This window comes from Mesoplodon bidens, assembly GCF_964165515.1.
Source record: "Mesoplodon bidens genome assembly, chromosome: 4".
Taxonomy (NCBI): Eukaryota; Metazoa; Chordata; class Mammalia; order Artiodactyla; family Ziphiidae; genus Mesoplodon; species Mesoplodon bidens.
Window position 1 is genome coordinate 14,889,200 of NC_138160.1, and position 16,910 is coordinate 14,906,109.

At 38.5% G+C, this 16,910-nt stretch overlaps 1 protein-coding gene across 2 annotated transcripts in view; it reads right to left on the reverse strand.

Moving 5' to 3' along the window:
- Positions 1-708: 708 nt before the first annotated feature.
- Positions 709-16,910, reverse strand: part of RETREG1 (reticulophagy regulator 1) — a 123,946-nt gene continuing 107,744 nt past the window's right edge. Inside the window, exons 4-9 of one of the 2 annotated variants that reach the window (XM_081233524.1) lie at positions 12,617-12,743; positions 10,204-10,288; positions 8,152-8,289; positions 7,043-7,107; positions 6,720-6,846; positions 709-4,566 (exon numbers count right to left, since the gene is read on the reverse strand). In XM_081233524.1, coding sequence (XP_081089650.1) covers positions 4,073-4,566; positions 6,720-6,846; positions 7,043-7,107; positions 8,152-8,289; positions 10,204-10,288; positions 12,617-12,743 — 1,036 coding nt within the window. In that variant the 3' untranslated portion in view covers positions 709-4,072. The remainder of the gene's footprint in view (positions 4,567-6,719; positions 6,847-7,042; positions 7,108-8,151; positions 8,290-10,203; positions 10,289-12,616; positions 12,744-16,910) is intronic. The other variant, XM_081233525.1, reaches the window with a different exon arrangement.

A 16,910-nucleotide genomic window follows, 5' to 3' on the forward strand; every position in this document is an offset into this window, starting at 1 on the left:
ATAAAATATTCTTCTGGATTTTCTGGAAGTATTTAAAAATATTTATATATATATATATTTTAAATTTATTTATTTATTTTTGGCTGCATTGGGTCTTCGTTGCTGTGAGCGGGCTTTCTCTAGGTGCGGCCAGTGGAGGCTACTCTTTGTTGCGGTGCACGGGCTTCTTATTGCGGTGACTTCTCTTGTTGTGGAGCACGCGCTCTAGGCGCGCGGGCTTCAGTAGTTGTGGCATGTGGACTCAGTAGTTGTGGCTCGCGGGCTGAGTTGCTCCGCAGCATGTGGGATCTTCCCGGACCAGGGCTCGAACCCATGTCCCCTGCATTCGCAGGCAGATTCTTAACCACTGTGCCACCAGGGAAGTCCAGAAAAAGAAAATTATATTTTTAAATATTCCATAAAAACAGGTGGCAGGCCAGATTTGGCCCATGGTTGGTAATTTGCCAACCCTAGTCTTAGACATTTAATCCTTATAACATACTATGAGGCAGGTGCATTATCTTAATTTTATAGGTGAAGGAAACAAGTACAGATGTTAGGTGACTTTCAGTCCCACAGCCAGGAAGTGTTAGAACCGTTCACAATGACTAATGTAGAACCTTACACATGTTTCAGAGTCAAATGAAATAACAGACAATTTGGCAACACTATCTATCCTCTTATTCTACAGGATTTATTGGATTATAAGGCCAATATCATGCTAGGCCCATTAAAAGAGCTTTAGAGTCTTTTTTGTAAGCAGGTTCTTGTTGATTGACTTTTCTTTAATGATCAAAAAGATGGCTTCGCTGAAATAGGAAAAAGATCACTATCTTCCTTTTATACAGCTTTTTCCCCCCCGAAAATGCTTCAGACAGTTTTTTTTTTTTTTTCATTCATTCTCAAAACATCCCTGTGTGAGAGGATAGGAATTAGCTTCCTAATTTTATGTTTGGGGAAACTGAGGTGGTGCTTTGAGATGCTATGTGACTTGACATTGTGTCTAGGGTCATAATGTTAACATCAGAACCAGAACTCATAATTCTGACATCCCATCCTACCTTACATGCTTCAGGGGAAAAGGAGGAATAATATACAAAAATATAGTTCAGAGACTGTGTCTTCATTGTGATACACATGACCTGTGACACATTAGTTTAGGAAGGGTAGTAGTTTAGGAAGTGTTTTCAAAATAGTTTCTTATCTCATAACTAACATAGCCAGAGCAGTATAAGGAACTACATCAACCTAAGGTATAAACAGAAAAGGAAAACTTTTAAATCGCTTTTTTCTTAAATGTAGATTTGCTTCTGGCCTAAAGTCAGTAGTATGCCGGCACTTGCCACTTTTTAAAAAGGAATAAAGTCGCACTTATTTCAAATATAAGAGTGAGATGCCAAAATACGTTGACGATGCTTGCCACTTGCCAAACCTCATAAAAGTTTCTTTTCCTAACATTCTACTAAATTGGGGAGGGAGCAGTTTTTAAAAAATCACTTCTGAAGATTTCTAGGGTAGAAAAAAAGTAAAGGTGTTCAGAATGAGAATATAAATATTGCTTTAAGCCTGGACTGACCTTCCAAAACAAGCCTGAACTTCAGCCCTGCTTTTTTGCTTCAGATCAAAATGCATGATCAGTGGATGCTTTTCCCATTGTATGGTTTTGCCCAGCATTTCCTATAGGAAGTGAACAAAACATCTTTCTACAGCTCCTGTACAATTAAGAAATAGCCAGGCTTCACATTTTAATGACTGCATACATTCTCATGGTAAGGAATCTGTAGTTTCCCACTGTACTGAATCAATCACAGGGTTTATTGTTAGTACATCTTAAAGCCAGAAACAGGACTATATATAATGTTCCCCCCACCCTACCCCCCGCCAAACACACACACACACACACACACAAACACACACACACACACAACAAAACCCCTTGACATCCCTAAGCTTGAGAGTATTAAGAGTACCATTATTACATTGTGTAAATTTATAGCCACATATATTCTGGAACAAATACTACTGAAGTGCATGTGTGGTTATAATCCTACTGTCCAGAGAGCTGGTATGTCTCCACCGTAGGGCTGTAACACCTTTTTCTACGCTAACAACCTCCCCAAACCCCTTTTAATTTATAGTTTATAACCTTTGATTCTAGCTTTACTGTTCATGCCATCAAATCGTGAGTTTATCTCCTGGTAAGCTTGTCCAGTGACTTGGAACACATTCTTAAATTACTTAAGTTATTTAACTTCTCATTTTCCCCTCAATGAAGAAACTGAAAAGACCTTTAAACTTTCTGACTTCATGGCCAAGAATATATTTTAAGTGAAGAAACAAACACATAAAAAAATAAACCTGGTAACAAACTATTTTATAAATATGTGACTGTATTTTTCTTCATGTCCAGAAACTCTTACTGAAACAGAATTCAGGTATATTCCTTGTAAACCCACACAGTTCATAGATCTAACACCAGGTTTTCATTTGTACCGAAACGGGCAAGATAATGAAGGCACAGGCTCACTTTGTATCAGTAAAGGACTCAAACACAGTCAAGAGGCACTAATGACACAGAAGCATCGTCAATCACGAAAAGCAAGTGTTCAGAGTCTGCAGTAACGTCTCTCCCTTTAATATTTGGCAAAATTCAGTCTAGATATTTTAATACCTCAGAAAGAAAAAATAAATAAGAGATGCTACATTAAAATGTCAGATGACCTATCGTTACTCTTTAGACATATAAGGGAAGGGATAAAGTAAAGGGAGGGGACCACAGATTTCCTATATTCTTGGATTATCCTTCCTTTCTGAGGGGCTCAGATGTCTGTCAAAATGCCAGCTGTACCTGAAGATTGAAGAGATGGTTGGTAGTTGCTGACATGGTCCCTCAACACTATTAAAAGTTTCTATCACAAAAACAAAATTAGCTTGATTTCTGCTCTTCAGTCCTTTGTTAAACAGCTAAGTGAAATGTGGTTATTTAAAAGTGATCTAAAAAGTTTAAAATAAAGGAAAAATATATTCTAGCTTCCTAAGAAGAAACAGATTACAGATTTAGACTTCTATGGCAAATAAATACACTTGAAAACCAAGCAAGTTTCTCTCCTGTAGGAGAGTCAGACTACAAAAACAGTTCTTGTTTCTCTCCGGCTGATGACCACATCGCTCACAGAACATGCCAGGAACTAGTTTCACAATTTTAAGAGATTTTTTCCATAATATGAAAGATGAGGTTTAACCTAGTTCTGAGCAGGCAGACTAGATCTGTACTCACAACATCCCTATCACAAATATATGACAATTGAACAACAAAGCACAGCCCGATCTCTGCTTACATCCAAACCACCATCTACATGATATCTAATTACTTGCTTTCGATGGGTTAATACCACCTGTTGCAAGACTAGAGCTGGCAGTCAATGGAGCACACCATTTAGAAGGAAGCCTAAAGTCTATAACTGCAAAAATAACATGGAAATGGACTAGCCCATCCAACGTAGTTAAATATATTTTCAAAATTGTTCCTAGGAAATGAATTTTAATAGTACCTCCCAAGTCTTTCAACTAAAGTGACCTTGATCATTTTTGTCTTTTTACATCAAAATCTACCAAAATTTTTTGACTGTTTCCAAGTATTAGGAACAGAGCCAATATAGCATGTTTCACAATTAATTGTTAATATTTCAGCGAGTTACAATAAACTTTTTGCATGCTTGAAAAATTAATTGTGAAGAAAAAATACGGAACTAATGGGAGGACCTCAATAATTGGGTGTTTTCATTTTGCTTTAAAAACAACCTCTAATATTCAACTCTGACAATACAGTAAATATATATACATATATATAAAGTTCATTTCCATGCACATTACGTAAAAATAACTATGAGAAATATCAGTCTATCAGTGTCAGCTGATATATATCCAATTAACTCACTGCAGAAGGGGAAAAAAAAAAGGCCAAAAAAATTCTAAAGTAATCAGTAAAGCTCACAGTTCAAAAAGTTTTTTTTTTCCTTTTTTTTCTTTTTTTGCTTGTTTGAATTTTTTTTGGTAGTTTATCTGTGCTCTGTCATACAAGCTGATTCCCAGACTAATGGCCTCCGAGTAGATTTGAAAGAAAGCCTGAAGACTTCTTATTTTGCTGTGATTCTGCTTCCTGGTCTTGTGAAAGCCCCAATTCACTCTCAATTTGGTCGAGCTCTGACTGGTCCAGTAGTTCAAAGTCATCCCCTTCCTCCGTGTCTGTGTCCTCCCCTGGGCTGGGAGCAGCCTGAGACAGTGCTTGCTGCATACCTGCTAACTGGTCTTTGACGGCGGCAGTCACCGCAGCGGTGATGACGTCCCCAGCCAGGTTGCTCATCAGGTGGAAGGTTTGGTCACCGCTCAGAGGAAGGGCGAGACCAGCCACAGATTGCCTCTCTGAGCTGGGTCTGGGACCACGGTCCAACTGCTCCTTTCTTCTCTTGAGCTCAGTGGGCAAGCCAAGGCTTAATTCATCTTCATCGTTTGTTCCTGTGCCATTTTCTAGAGATGGAAAATCTGAAAGGTCTCGAGAGAAAACTTCCTCACTAGGTCGGTCAAGATCTGTGAAAGGTAGAACAGAAGTTCATGCTTAAGCACCATAATAAATTTTTTTTTTATGATTCAACTTTTAAGTTATAAAGTAGTAATTGATAAACCTTTACTATCTCAGATATACAAAAAATAGAAAGTCAAAGGTTTCTAAGACCCTGTAATAAACCATAATAAATTTGACATCAGAGAATTGTCTAAAAGATCCCTGCTTTTAATTGGAATCCTCTGAATCACTCTGGCATTCATCTAGCCTCCCATCAGAACCCCCCCCCAAGTCTGGGACACTCTCTCCACAAGTACACACAAACACTACATGTCCCCTGATGGCCTTAGCTTTCCTCTTAAACACAAAAAGTGTGTAATGACTTACTATTCAACCTGTCTTAATGTCAGCTTGGGGCTCTGACTAGAGTTTAAATGTTCATCAAAATTTCATCCTGCTCCTAGGGAGGGGATTAGCTTAAGCCAGTGTGCAAGCCAAAATAAAAATTAAAAAAATAAAAAGTATTTCATTTGGACGTTTTCATAGATTTTGGTCCAGCAGATGGTGACTATTATCCAGCCTTTGCATTTTCATTCATGGAGATCTGTTTGAGTATCTGTAACTGAGTTTGTTTAAAGCAATGAGTTAAAAGAAGCTATTGTTCCTTCTATTCCATATTCAACCTAAGAGCTTATGGGGAAACATTTAGCTTTCCATGAATATAGCTGAAATTAACCATACCGTTTTAGCAAAACATAGGTCCTGAATTCATACAGGAACGCTTTAAGATTTGGGACATTTGAAAGCAATGTCAGGTTAGTAGGCAGACAGTGATTTCATTGTTTTTCACTTTTCACAGAAAATCTTTCAGTAACTCTTTGGAATCTTCAATTTAATTAATGAAAGCCTTCTATATGGGTTCGATTATCGTTGCTCCCTTTGTTGTGTAAATCGGAGATAGGATGCTTAAGAACAAAGGGTTTGTTTTCCTGGTCTTGTAGGTATTTACAGCTTGTAGAGCTTGAGAGGACTTCAGTGACCCTCTTGTTCTAATGCACTTTAAAGATGAGGAAATTGATATCCACAGAAATTATGTCACCTGTTCAAGGTCATACAGTAAAATTAATGACAAAAGCAAGGCTACACTTGGGTCTCCCAATCTCCAAACCTGTATTTTTTCAACACTACACAGCCTTCTTCCTTCCTCTAGAAAAAGAAAGTGTGTTCTTGCTTATAAAGACACATATAAAATAATTTATTCATAATCCTCCATTATAACCTGCTTATATTTTCAGTATATTGTTAAAAATGACTTGAAATAATCCAATGAGACACAAGACTTGTCTCAAATTTCATTTTAAATTGTACTTAACCTAATTATAAAAGATAAGAAAGCTTTTTTTTTTTAAAACTAACTTGGAAGAAAAACAAGTTAGTTAAAAAAAAAAAAAGTATATGAGAAACCCTGGAATCAGCTTTGGATTTGGGAAACTTGCCCCCCATGCTTTAGTCCCTCTTAATAAGGACTAGCCCTGGATATATGGGATTAGCTTCTCTCCTCCCCCGTCCCATTACTGCTATAATCAATGCCACCAGATATTCCAGAAGTTAAGTTTTTTTCATCGTCAATTATTTGATTTCAAAATAAAGGCAGATTTGGACATTGATTAGCTTAGATGTTTTTCTCATACTCTTCAAAAAATAGCTTTTGAGATATAATTCATATACTATAAAATTTACCCTTTTAAAGTATATGATTAAGTGTTTTTTAATAGATTCACAAAGCTGTTCAACATCACCACTATCTAATTCTAGAACATTCTCATCATCCAAAAAGAAACATATTAATTACCAGTCACCCACCACTCCCTCTTCCCCCAGCCGCTGGCAGCCACTAATCTATTTTCCTTCTGCAATAGATTTGCCTGTTCTGGACATTTCATAGAAATGGAGTTACACAATGTGTGGACTTGTGTGTCTGGCTTCCTCCACTTTAGCATAACGTGTTTAAGGTTCATCCATGTTGTAGCAAACGTGAGTACTTCATTTTTATAGCCAAGTGAGATTCCATTATGTAGATGTACCACACGCTGTTTATCCAGTCAGCAGTTGACAGATTAAATACCTTTGCACGCACTCATAATTATAAAAATCAGAGCATCTAGAAGTGTGAGCATACCGTCAGAAGTGTCCGTCTGTGGAGTGTATCCTTCTGAAAGGTTGAAGGTCCCATTGTCAGTCCAGGACACCTCGGACACATCTGTGTCAGACACAGACAACTCTTTGGCGGCAACGGTCAGGCTAATCTGTGTTAATATAAATACCAGTGACACATTTCAAACTTCTGTGGGGAATCTTTTGAAACATTTTCCTTTCAATATTGTTCAATCATCTTAGAGAAAAAGGAGGAGTCTATTAAGAATATCATTCCAGTTTGGGTACATTTAGATAAATTTACAGTCAAACCACACAGGAACAAATTGAAAACTAAACAAAAAATACCTTAGGACAGAGAGCTGAAAAGTCTAATTCACTGTCATCTTTGTGACTTTTTTCTTTATCTGCTTCTGTTGGGAAAAAATTTGGAAGCTTTCAGTTTCCTGGCCAGCTTAGACAGCGTGTATTTTACCCATTATATATCCTTACCCCACCTTCCTCATATTCTCCAACGCCTCTACGTAATTAAATGTTTGCACATAACAAGGTCCGCGTATTTGCAACTGTTTGGTTTCCGAGGGAAATGGTCCATATCAGTGGTCCTCATAGCGTGGCCCCTGGACCAGAAGCATCAACATCACTGGGAAACTTTTAGAACGGCAAATCCTCAGGCCCTCCCCTAGACCAGCTGAATCAGAAACTCTGGGGTATGGGCCCCACAATCTAAGCTTTAATAAGCTCTTCAGACAATTCCGATGCTCCCTCTAGTTTGAGAATCTGTAAGGTCACAAGCCACGTTGAAAAGTGAAAAAGGAGGGCTTCCCTGGTGGTGCAGTGGTTGAGAGTCCGCCTGCCGATGCAGGGGACGCAGGTTCGTGCCCCGGTGCGGGAGGATCCCACATGCCGCGGAGCGGCTGGGCCCGTGAGCCATGGCCGCTGAGCCTGCGCGTCCGGAGCCTGTGCTCCACAACGGGAGAGGCCACAGCAGCGAGAGGCCCTTGTACCGCAGAAAAAGTAAAATAAAATAAATACATAAAAAGTGAAAAAGGAGCACATTAGTCTTCCCCCTATTTTCTTTTCCTTCCCGTTCTACTGGCCCCCTCTTACAGGGCTCCCACACACAGCCCCACCTGTGTCATTTGTTATTTGCAACCGTCCACTCCCAAAGAAAACGATTTAGAGAAAATAAATAATAAGTAGCAAATACAGAAGTGTTGAAGCCTTTTCTCTCTCCCCTGACAATGTGGATTAAAAAGGCGATTTGTTGTATGTTTGAGAAAAGCATAAAAGCCTAAAAGAGGAAAAAAGCTATGTTACTTTGGGGGGATTTGCTTCGGTAATAATATGTGGTGAAAGGCTAAAACACCCTGAAATATATTAAGGGTGATTTCATAATAAATAGCCAGCCACTGTCTCATCTCATGCGTGGAATCTAAAATTCAAACGTTACCTACCAGCTCTCTCACGTTTCTTCCGGTTAATATATTCTCTGATTCCAAAATCTAGTTTCAGCAGAAATGACTTGATTTTGTTGTATATTTTTTGTCCAATATCATTACACTTAAACAGTGGACACAGAAACGCACATAGCACTGCAAGATAAGGAGGAAGCGAGTTTAGAGAAAGTGACCTTACTTTCCAAAGACTACATCTTAGTATGTCACAAAATTATTTCAGTTCCCTTATGGACAAATTGGGTTTTTTTTCTTAAGGAAGCGCCTCTGTGAAATAAGTCCATAGTTTTTATTCTTCCCCCTGTAATGAAACCATTTTCTCCTATATACACACAACCCAACAGTCATGGTTTTCAAAGACAGATAACTCCATCCCTTCAATCCTCTTACCCTCAACATTTATACAAAGGTTACGTGCTTTCTCGACAACAGTCCTGGATTAAAGTATCAACTCTACTTATTTGTTAAATGATCATTCCTCCATAGAAACGTTATTAACTATCTGTTAGCCTCTCGTCAGTAATATTGGGATAATAACATCATCTTTTGGGGTTGCTGGAAAGGATAAATGAGATAAATACAGACCATCTGAATAATGCCTTGCCCGTATTAGCCTCTCTTTCCCTAGCTCTCTTCTCCTTTCCCTCCTAAACAAGGCAGATCAAAGGGTTGATATTCCACGTGAGTTCTACTTGGGAGAATGGATGTGAGCTCTGACCATTGGCCCTTTATGTGAGGCATTAGGAATACAAAAAGAAATGGCGATCAACACAGGGAATGCATTGTATTCCCTACTGTTTATTTCTCCGCTGTTGTCAGGACACGTGCCTATTTACCTTTTAAATAGGAGTTGCAAACTCAAATATCTCTAGAAGACAAGGAGGTATATGTAAATTTTAAAGGCTGGTGCAAGAAAACTAGGGAAATACGAGGGTTGGTTGGGTGGAGAGCGACTGCCCCATCCAAAGGTGGCAGGGCCAGATCTTTATATTTTTTAGGAGAAGCAGGAAATCGAAACTTTTTTACAGTACTTTTGAGTGACAATTGACATACAATACATTGCACATATTTAAAGTGTACAATTTGATGTTTTGACATATGCATACAACTAAGAAACTGTCATCATGATAAAGACAGTGACCATACTCCCCCCACAAAGTTTCCTCATGTTTCTCTTAATCCCTCCCTCTGGTCTTTCCCTGCCCTACCCACCTCATCCCCAGGCAACCATTTATGTGCTTTGTCACTAAAGATTAGTTTGAATTATATATAAATGGAATCAAACATTATGTACTCTTTTTTTACCTGGCTTCTCCCACTCAATCTAATTATTCTGAGATTTATCCAGACTGTTGCATGCATCACTTTTTTGGTGCTGAGTAGTAATCCATTGTATGGACGTACCACAGTTTGTTTACCCATCTCTTTGTTGAGGGACATGTGACTTGTCTTCTGTTTCTGGCTAACACAAATAAAGCCACTGTGACCATTTGTGGACACGTCTTTGTACAGGTGTATGCTTTCATGTCTCTTGGGAAAACACCTAGCTGTGGAATGTCTTGGTCACACAGTAGCTTTGAAAAAACTGCCAAACTGTTATCCAAAGCGGTTGTACCATTCTACCTACCCACCATATCCTGGCTAACACTTGATATAGTCAGTCTTTTTAATTTCAGCTGTTTGGGCGGGGATATAATGGTGTCTCCTTGTGGGTTTAATTATATTGTGAGCCGTAGATCATGCACAATGGCAAAAGTATTCATGTATTTGTGGGGGGTGGAGAGTACAGCTTGTTTACAGCTTTATTGACATAATTTAAAATAAAATTAATCATTTATAACCTTGCTTTTTGACAGCTATTCCTATAATTTTGAAATAGCAACATGTCTCTAGAAAAAGGAGAAACTTTGTACAGCAGGAAATTAAAGAATAATCAACTTGCTTTATAATCAAGAACACATCCCTCTTCTTCTAAACTGTGGAACGTCTTGTAGACCATTAAATGATACCATATGTGTCACATCAATTAGACAAATGTTCTACTATACTTACACAGTAGATAGCTCAGTATAACCCCAGGAATGTAGCTTCCCAAGATGGTAAAAAAGGTGCATACACTGCAGACCAGGAGACAAAACTAAAAATAATAGAAGTAACATGTGACAGTTGTACATAACATCAAGATACTTTAGAGCACAGGATACACACAAAATTATTGATCTACATGCCATCTATCATGTTAAGGCAAATGTTTTTCAAACAGTGTTCTTTGCACTTAGATCTGACTAATGACTGCTGTGTTCAACCAGCCTTAGCCCACTTCAACATTAAGTGATAATCATTTTGAAGGTTCCAGAAGCTAACCTCTGGCACAGAGGACAACATCTCCCATTAATCATGCCTGCAGCTGTATCACCAGATGCAAGAGACCTGAAGAATAGTATGTACCCAGAAACTTGTTTTACTCAGGGTCACTCGCTGAAAACAACGCAGCCCAGTAACGAAATCTGTAGGTTCAGACTGTTTCTATAAATCCACAGAAAGTCATAAACACAGCAAAACATGTTATAGAAATTAGAGGTATTTACATAAATATAACAGTAATTCGCACAGCTGATAAGCAGCCGGGCTAAATCGACTGGACATTACTATCCTCCTTCTTAACCATATCTGTTCAGCAAATGAAACTAAATTCCACCAGTGAGATTTGATTATTTTCTTTCTGTCAGTTGAAGCCAAAAGAATCTTGGTCGTTTTTTTTTTTTTTTTTTTTTTTTTGCGGTAGGCGGGCCTCTCACTGTTGTGGCCTCTCCCCTTGCAGAGCACAGGCTCCGGATGCGCAGGCCCAGCAGCCATGGCTCACGGGCCTAGCCGCTCTGTGGCATGTGGGATCTTCCCAGACTGGGGCACGAACCCGTGTCCCCTGCATCGGCAGGCGGACTCTCAACCACTGCGCCACCAGGGAAGCCCTCTTGGTCGTTTTAAGTAAGTAAAACATCAAGACAGAAAAATTCTCCCATAAAGTCTTCACTTCTTTTTCACACTCTATTATTTAAAATAAACTATCGTACTTCTTTGCTTTACCTTTAAATTATGGTACTAAATTTCACTGATCAGCCAAGAAAATTCATTAAGGGAACTTCAAAAAGACACACAAGGAAAGGATACATAACTCTGATCAATAACTGATTAAGAGAAACAGCAAGGGGGTCTAAAATTCAGATTAACTTTGATTTTTCATTCTTGACACAGGGTTAATAAATTCACTAGTCAAAAGGAAAACAAAATTAAGAGCTGTTTCTCAAACATCAGGGATCCTTGAAGAATATGGAATTCTAATAGCAAAATGGAAGAGGAAAGACCATAAAAGTTAAAAGAACAAATAAAAGCATTACTATATCCAGAATTCAGTTTCGCAAAGGGATTTCATATTATCCACTAAATTTGTAGCATCGTTATCTTAGGTTAATTGACTTGGGGTATATTAATGCAACCCAATGCAGAAGTTTAAGTTCAGAATCTTCTAAAAATGTGTTTAATCATCTCAGTAAAATAAGCATCAAAAACACAAGTCACCCCACCCCGCTACCATGTTGATATCTATTCTAAAAATCGCCTTCAGTGATTAAAATAATTTATCCATATACAATGTTGCAACTTTAGTATGCTCAAAATGTGTCCGATTATAGTTCTATTACTCATTGAAGTTAGATTTCCTGTAACACGGTACAAAGAGAGGGATTTTAAATGAAGACATTCCTAGGTTGTTCCTTCCAACTACAGGTGGACATTCGTTTCCATAGCACTGGAAGGGAAGGGGTCTATTGATGGTTCTGTAGCTCACCCGTGCTGTCAAGATACAGTGGAAGCTGCCTCTACATATAAAAAACCCTATAGTGGGCATTTCTTGTAACCCCTTTCAAACCACTCAACTCTCTCCTCGTGGGTTTTCATCTTTGTTGGAAAAATATTCATTCCATTTATATAATCACTGTGGATGTTTCTGCCAAAATTTTCTTTCTTAAGTAAATCATACAAGAATCTCCACTGTTTAGACTGAAAGTGAGACTCAGTTACCTCCAAAAACACCCTCAAAGGGCTATGTGTTCCTTTGACTTGAGAACCAGCCTAGATAATATAAACTGAAACTCTTAATAACACGTTTTTATCCTTGGTCTGGCTGAGAGGACAAATCGTCATTCATTTTAGTTAATAAGCTACATAAGTATGGATAAAATAGAAATCCAATCCAATTTCAAAATATAAGGTTACGGGCTTTCTAGTGCTAAGAACACTAACATTTCTGAACCTTGCTAATATCAGTTTCTATGGCATGTGTTAGTACTGCATTATATTCAGAATTGGAGAACCCTTACAGGCTGATAAAATAGGTTAATTCATTTGTTTCCAAGTTTATTTCACATTTTAAAGCACACACATCATTCTCCTTCTCTAGAAAACTTGCCTTGCCAGGGCTCTGCTGTTTAAACAGAGACATTTCTTGAAGAAATATGCTGAAATTCATCCATGATTCTGCAAGACAGTGGCTGAGCCTGGGTCTTTCATCTGGTTTGGAATTGGTAACTTCCCAGCTAAAGAGAGAAAAAGAAAACAAAAACTTTTAACTGAATTTTGGATGATTCACTCAACATTTATTGCTTTAGCAGATATTCATTGAGCATCTCCTAGTGGCCACACTCTCTGGAAGAGCCATGTGAATTCAGAGATGAACAAGCCAGACACCTGTCTAAGGAAGATCACAGGCCAAGGCAAGCAATGAGCTCCATGATTATCTGGTCACAACGAAGGAAAAATATAGGGTGGAGGCTCTGGGACATCTTCTCTGAAGATGTCACTTTTATGCTATGATCTGGATTCGCACTATTTACCATAAAGGCTTGGAAGGGCTCCGGACAGAACAATGTACAGCACATGCAAGAGGTCCTGTTGTGAGAAGGAGCTAAAGCACCATTGGTCCCAGTATGGCTGCAGTAGAGCGAACCAGAGAATAGCATTGCAGGGAGCTGGGATGGTAGGAAGAAACCTGATCATACAGGGCCTTGTGGGATTGTTAGAAATGTTTTAAACGTTAAAGGTAGTAAAGCCACAGTACCTTTAAAGAAACCTTGGCTTTAATCTTATCATTATCCTCATAATCATCACAAACAAAGCATTTTCAGTCCACAGTTGATCCTGTACAATGCTGCAGTTAATCCACGTATGTATAATTTATTGTTGGCCCTTCGTATCTGTGGTTCCTCTGCATCCACAAATTTAGCCAACGACAGACCCTGTTGCACTGTAGAATTAACTACTGAAAAACATCCACTCTAAGTGGACCCATGCAGTTCAAACCCAGGTTGTTCAAGGGTCGACTGTATACTATGTTGGTCAACTCAGTAGAAAACTGTCAAACTCAACAGGATCTCACAATACCCCGTATTTGTCTAGAGTATCTTTTCCCGATCATCATCATAGAATGTGTTGAATGTGGTGTGTGTGCCAGGCACGTGCTGTGGGTCCCCGCCTTCATTTTCCCATAGGAATGGTAGTGAGCTAAAAACTAGTAACAATTGCTCCAGGAAGAAGACATGCAAATACTGGGCATTTCCTGAAGTTACAATGCCATCAAGTTCAAATCCCACTCTTGCAATCCTAACTCATCACATAAATATACCAGCTCAAACAAGTTCTATTAAGGGCACCCAAATTCATTTATTACACAGATAATTTTAAACAAATGTGTCTAGTAGAGGACACACTGTTAGTGAAGTGTCATCTGAGCTATGACTGCAAAGGTGTCAGGGTGAGATTGATCTCTGGATTCAACTCCAGTAGCCCCGCGACAAATTAAAACTACCTTGGCCCTTAGATGCTCAACTACCCAGAAATTGTGTACATTTAGATTCTGTTTCTTTTAATAAACTTTCGAATCAACATCAAGGAAATTGTAAATTAAATAATACAATTTCCCTTTATAATAGAAATTTTAAGTTATATTTAAACGAGTGCAATAGCATTAAAAAAGCAAAAAAAAAAAAAAAAGTATTTCTTGTCCTTCCTCTTTGTTCTATCAGCCTCAACCAATGCTCTGCCAGAGAGTCACTGAGCTGCCCGGTGTCCAGGCTGATGCTACTCCACGAGGTAGACATTTGCCAAATGATTTCCCAACTGTTGTAAGAAATTAACTTTTGGGGACGTTTAGCTATCAGTTTATGCCTTCATTAACTCTTCCCATGCTCAAACCACTGATCAAGCCCGTTTACATTGGTGACCAAATCTAGCACTATGCATATCCTACGAATGATTCCAGATCTATTAAAAGAAACACTAAGTTTTTATGTTACATATAGTGGCCACTATCTGTAACAAAATCTTGCCAGTATGTCAGCTTAATGGGAAAAGATTTTGTACAGGAGAGTAAAAACTGAAATTGAACTGTGGCTTCCTTTCTGGAACAACATAGGCTTGTTACAAATTGGCAAGGGTAGGCTACTCTACTGCTCAGTGTATGACATAAATACAGATTTTAATTTCTGCTCTCTATGTATATCGAGTAGTATTTAAGGATTTGGTTAACCTGTCTGGCAAATATAATTCTAACAAAAATCAATGAAAAACTTATAATGGAACTTTATTATTATTTTAACAATTCCAAAGGAATGGGTGAACATTTTGTATTTTGAAGCAAATTTAAAATATACTTCCATTAGGATAATGAAAAAATAAAGTGAGTTGTGTTCAAAAATGAAAGATGGGCTTCCCTGGTGGTGCAGTGGTTAAGAATCCACCTGCCAATGCAGGGGACACAGGTTCGAGCCCTGGTCCAGGAAGATCTCACATGCAGCGGAGCAACTAAGCCAGTGCGCCACAACTACTGAGCCTGCGCTCTAGAGCCCACGAGTCACAACTACTGAGCCCGCGTGCCACAACTACTGAAGCCCATGTGCCTAGACCCTGAGCTCTGCAACAAGAGAAGCCACTGCAATGAGAAGCCCGTGCACCGCAATGAAGAGTAGCCCCCGCTCGCCGCAACTAGAGAAAGCCTGTGCGCAGCAACAAAGACCCAACGCAGCCAAAAATAAATAAATAAAAATAATAAAGTTCCCTTAAAATAAAAAAAAAGAAAGATGGAATGGATATGAAGGAACTCAAACTCCATGTTTATACCTGAACCTCAGGATCATAATATTGAGAAAAACATCACAGAGGTATATACACAGCATGATTTCATTTATATAAAGCTCAAAATCACATTAAGCTAACAGATATTTAAGCAAGGAAATGATTAAAAGAAAAACCCAAGATTCAGGAGAGGGGATACCTAAGATGGGGGTGTGTAGGGAATGAGCCTTGAGACGGCAAGTGGGAGCTTCTTGGGTATTTGTCATGTTCTATATCTTTTTTAGGTGCTGGGTACACAGGAATCGATGTATTTCTGTTCCTAAAGCTATACATGCACACACATATGGTCTTGTTTTAAAATTCCTGGATACTTAAATGTATAATCATTCTTTTTATTTAATGAGTAACATTCTTACACGAGTATATCCCACTTCACATCCTATAGTCAAAACACAAGTGTTACCTCCTGTGACAGTACTTTGGGACAATAAATTCCATTGTTACTTATATTTATTTTTAACAAAATTGCCTTAGGGAGTCCCCTGGTGGTCTAGTGATTAGGACTCAGCACTTACACTGCCGTGGCCCGGGTTCAGTCCCTGGTTGGGGAACTGAAATCCCATAAGCCATGTGGCATGGCCAACATTTTTTAAAAATCACCTTGAACAATTCAATGACATCTGAATTACTGTTACCATCACAAACAGAAATGAGAAATGCATCGTGTAAATCATGAAAATATTATCTAACCAAATGGGTTTTGGGAAGAGTAGTAAATGTCTGAGATAAAATAAATGTATAGATTGTCCTGAATAAAATGTAATGGAAATATGTATGATTTAAGAAGAAAATCCGAATTCAAGGGCAAAGAAGAGGTGTCACTCTACATGTACACTCTAAATAAAACATGTACCTAGCCATCACTCTCCGGGAGTTTCATAATAGTTTTAAGTTGTCCAGTGACTAATTCTGAGGACCAGTGGAACATACATTTCTAATGTCTTCCATTATATACTGTCTACCATTAATTTATGTCACCACAGTTCAGTTTAGGTAATGTAGTTACATAATATATTTGAATAATGCAGTTATGTAATTTAGAATAAGATGGGCCAATTGAAGTCAACTTTTCAAATTCCCTTCTTTTCTAGACAAGGAAAGTGAAACCCACATTTTCTCAGCTAGTTCAGGGCAGAGCCTGACTGGAGGCTCCTGATTTCCAACACAGTTCTCTTCCCTTTAAAACATGTGCCCTCTGCAAGGGAAGAACAAAGTCAACGACATCTTGGAAGAGACCACATCTTGTAATTTAGAAAAAGAAGGAACATGTGATGCTTCTCCTCACTCTTTTCTAGAGTCAGGAGGAATGAGGTGTGATTGACCAGGATCAACACGGCATCATTTAAGACCTACCCATTCCAGAAAAAAAGAGAACTTCCTGTGCAGAATCCAAATATTTATTGGAAAGTAAGATTCATACTTGATGGTTGGTCAACGATTAATACAAGTGACATCTGCATGTGTACACACACACACACACACACACACACACACACACAGGCTCTGAGTTGCTCCATAATGAGACTCTAGGTTTTCCTAGAGAGCCTTGTCTGCAAAACACATAATCAGAGAAA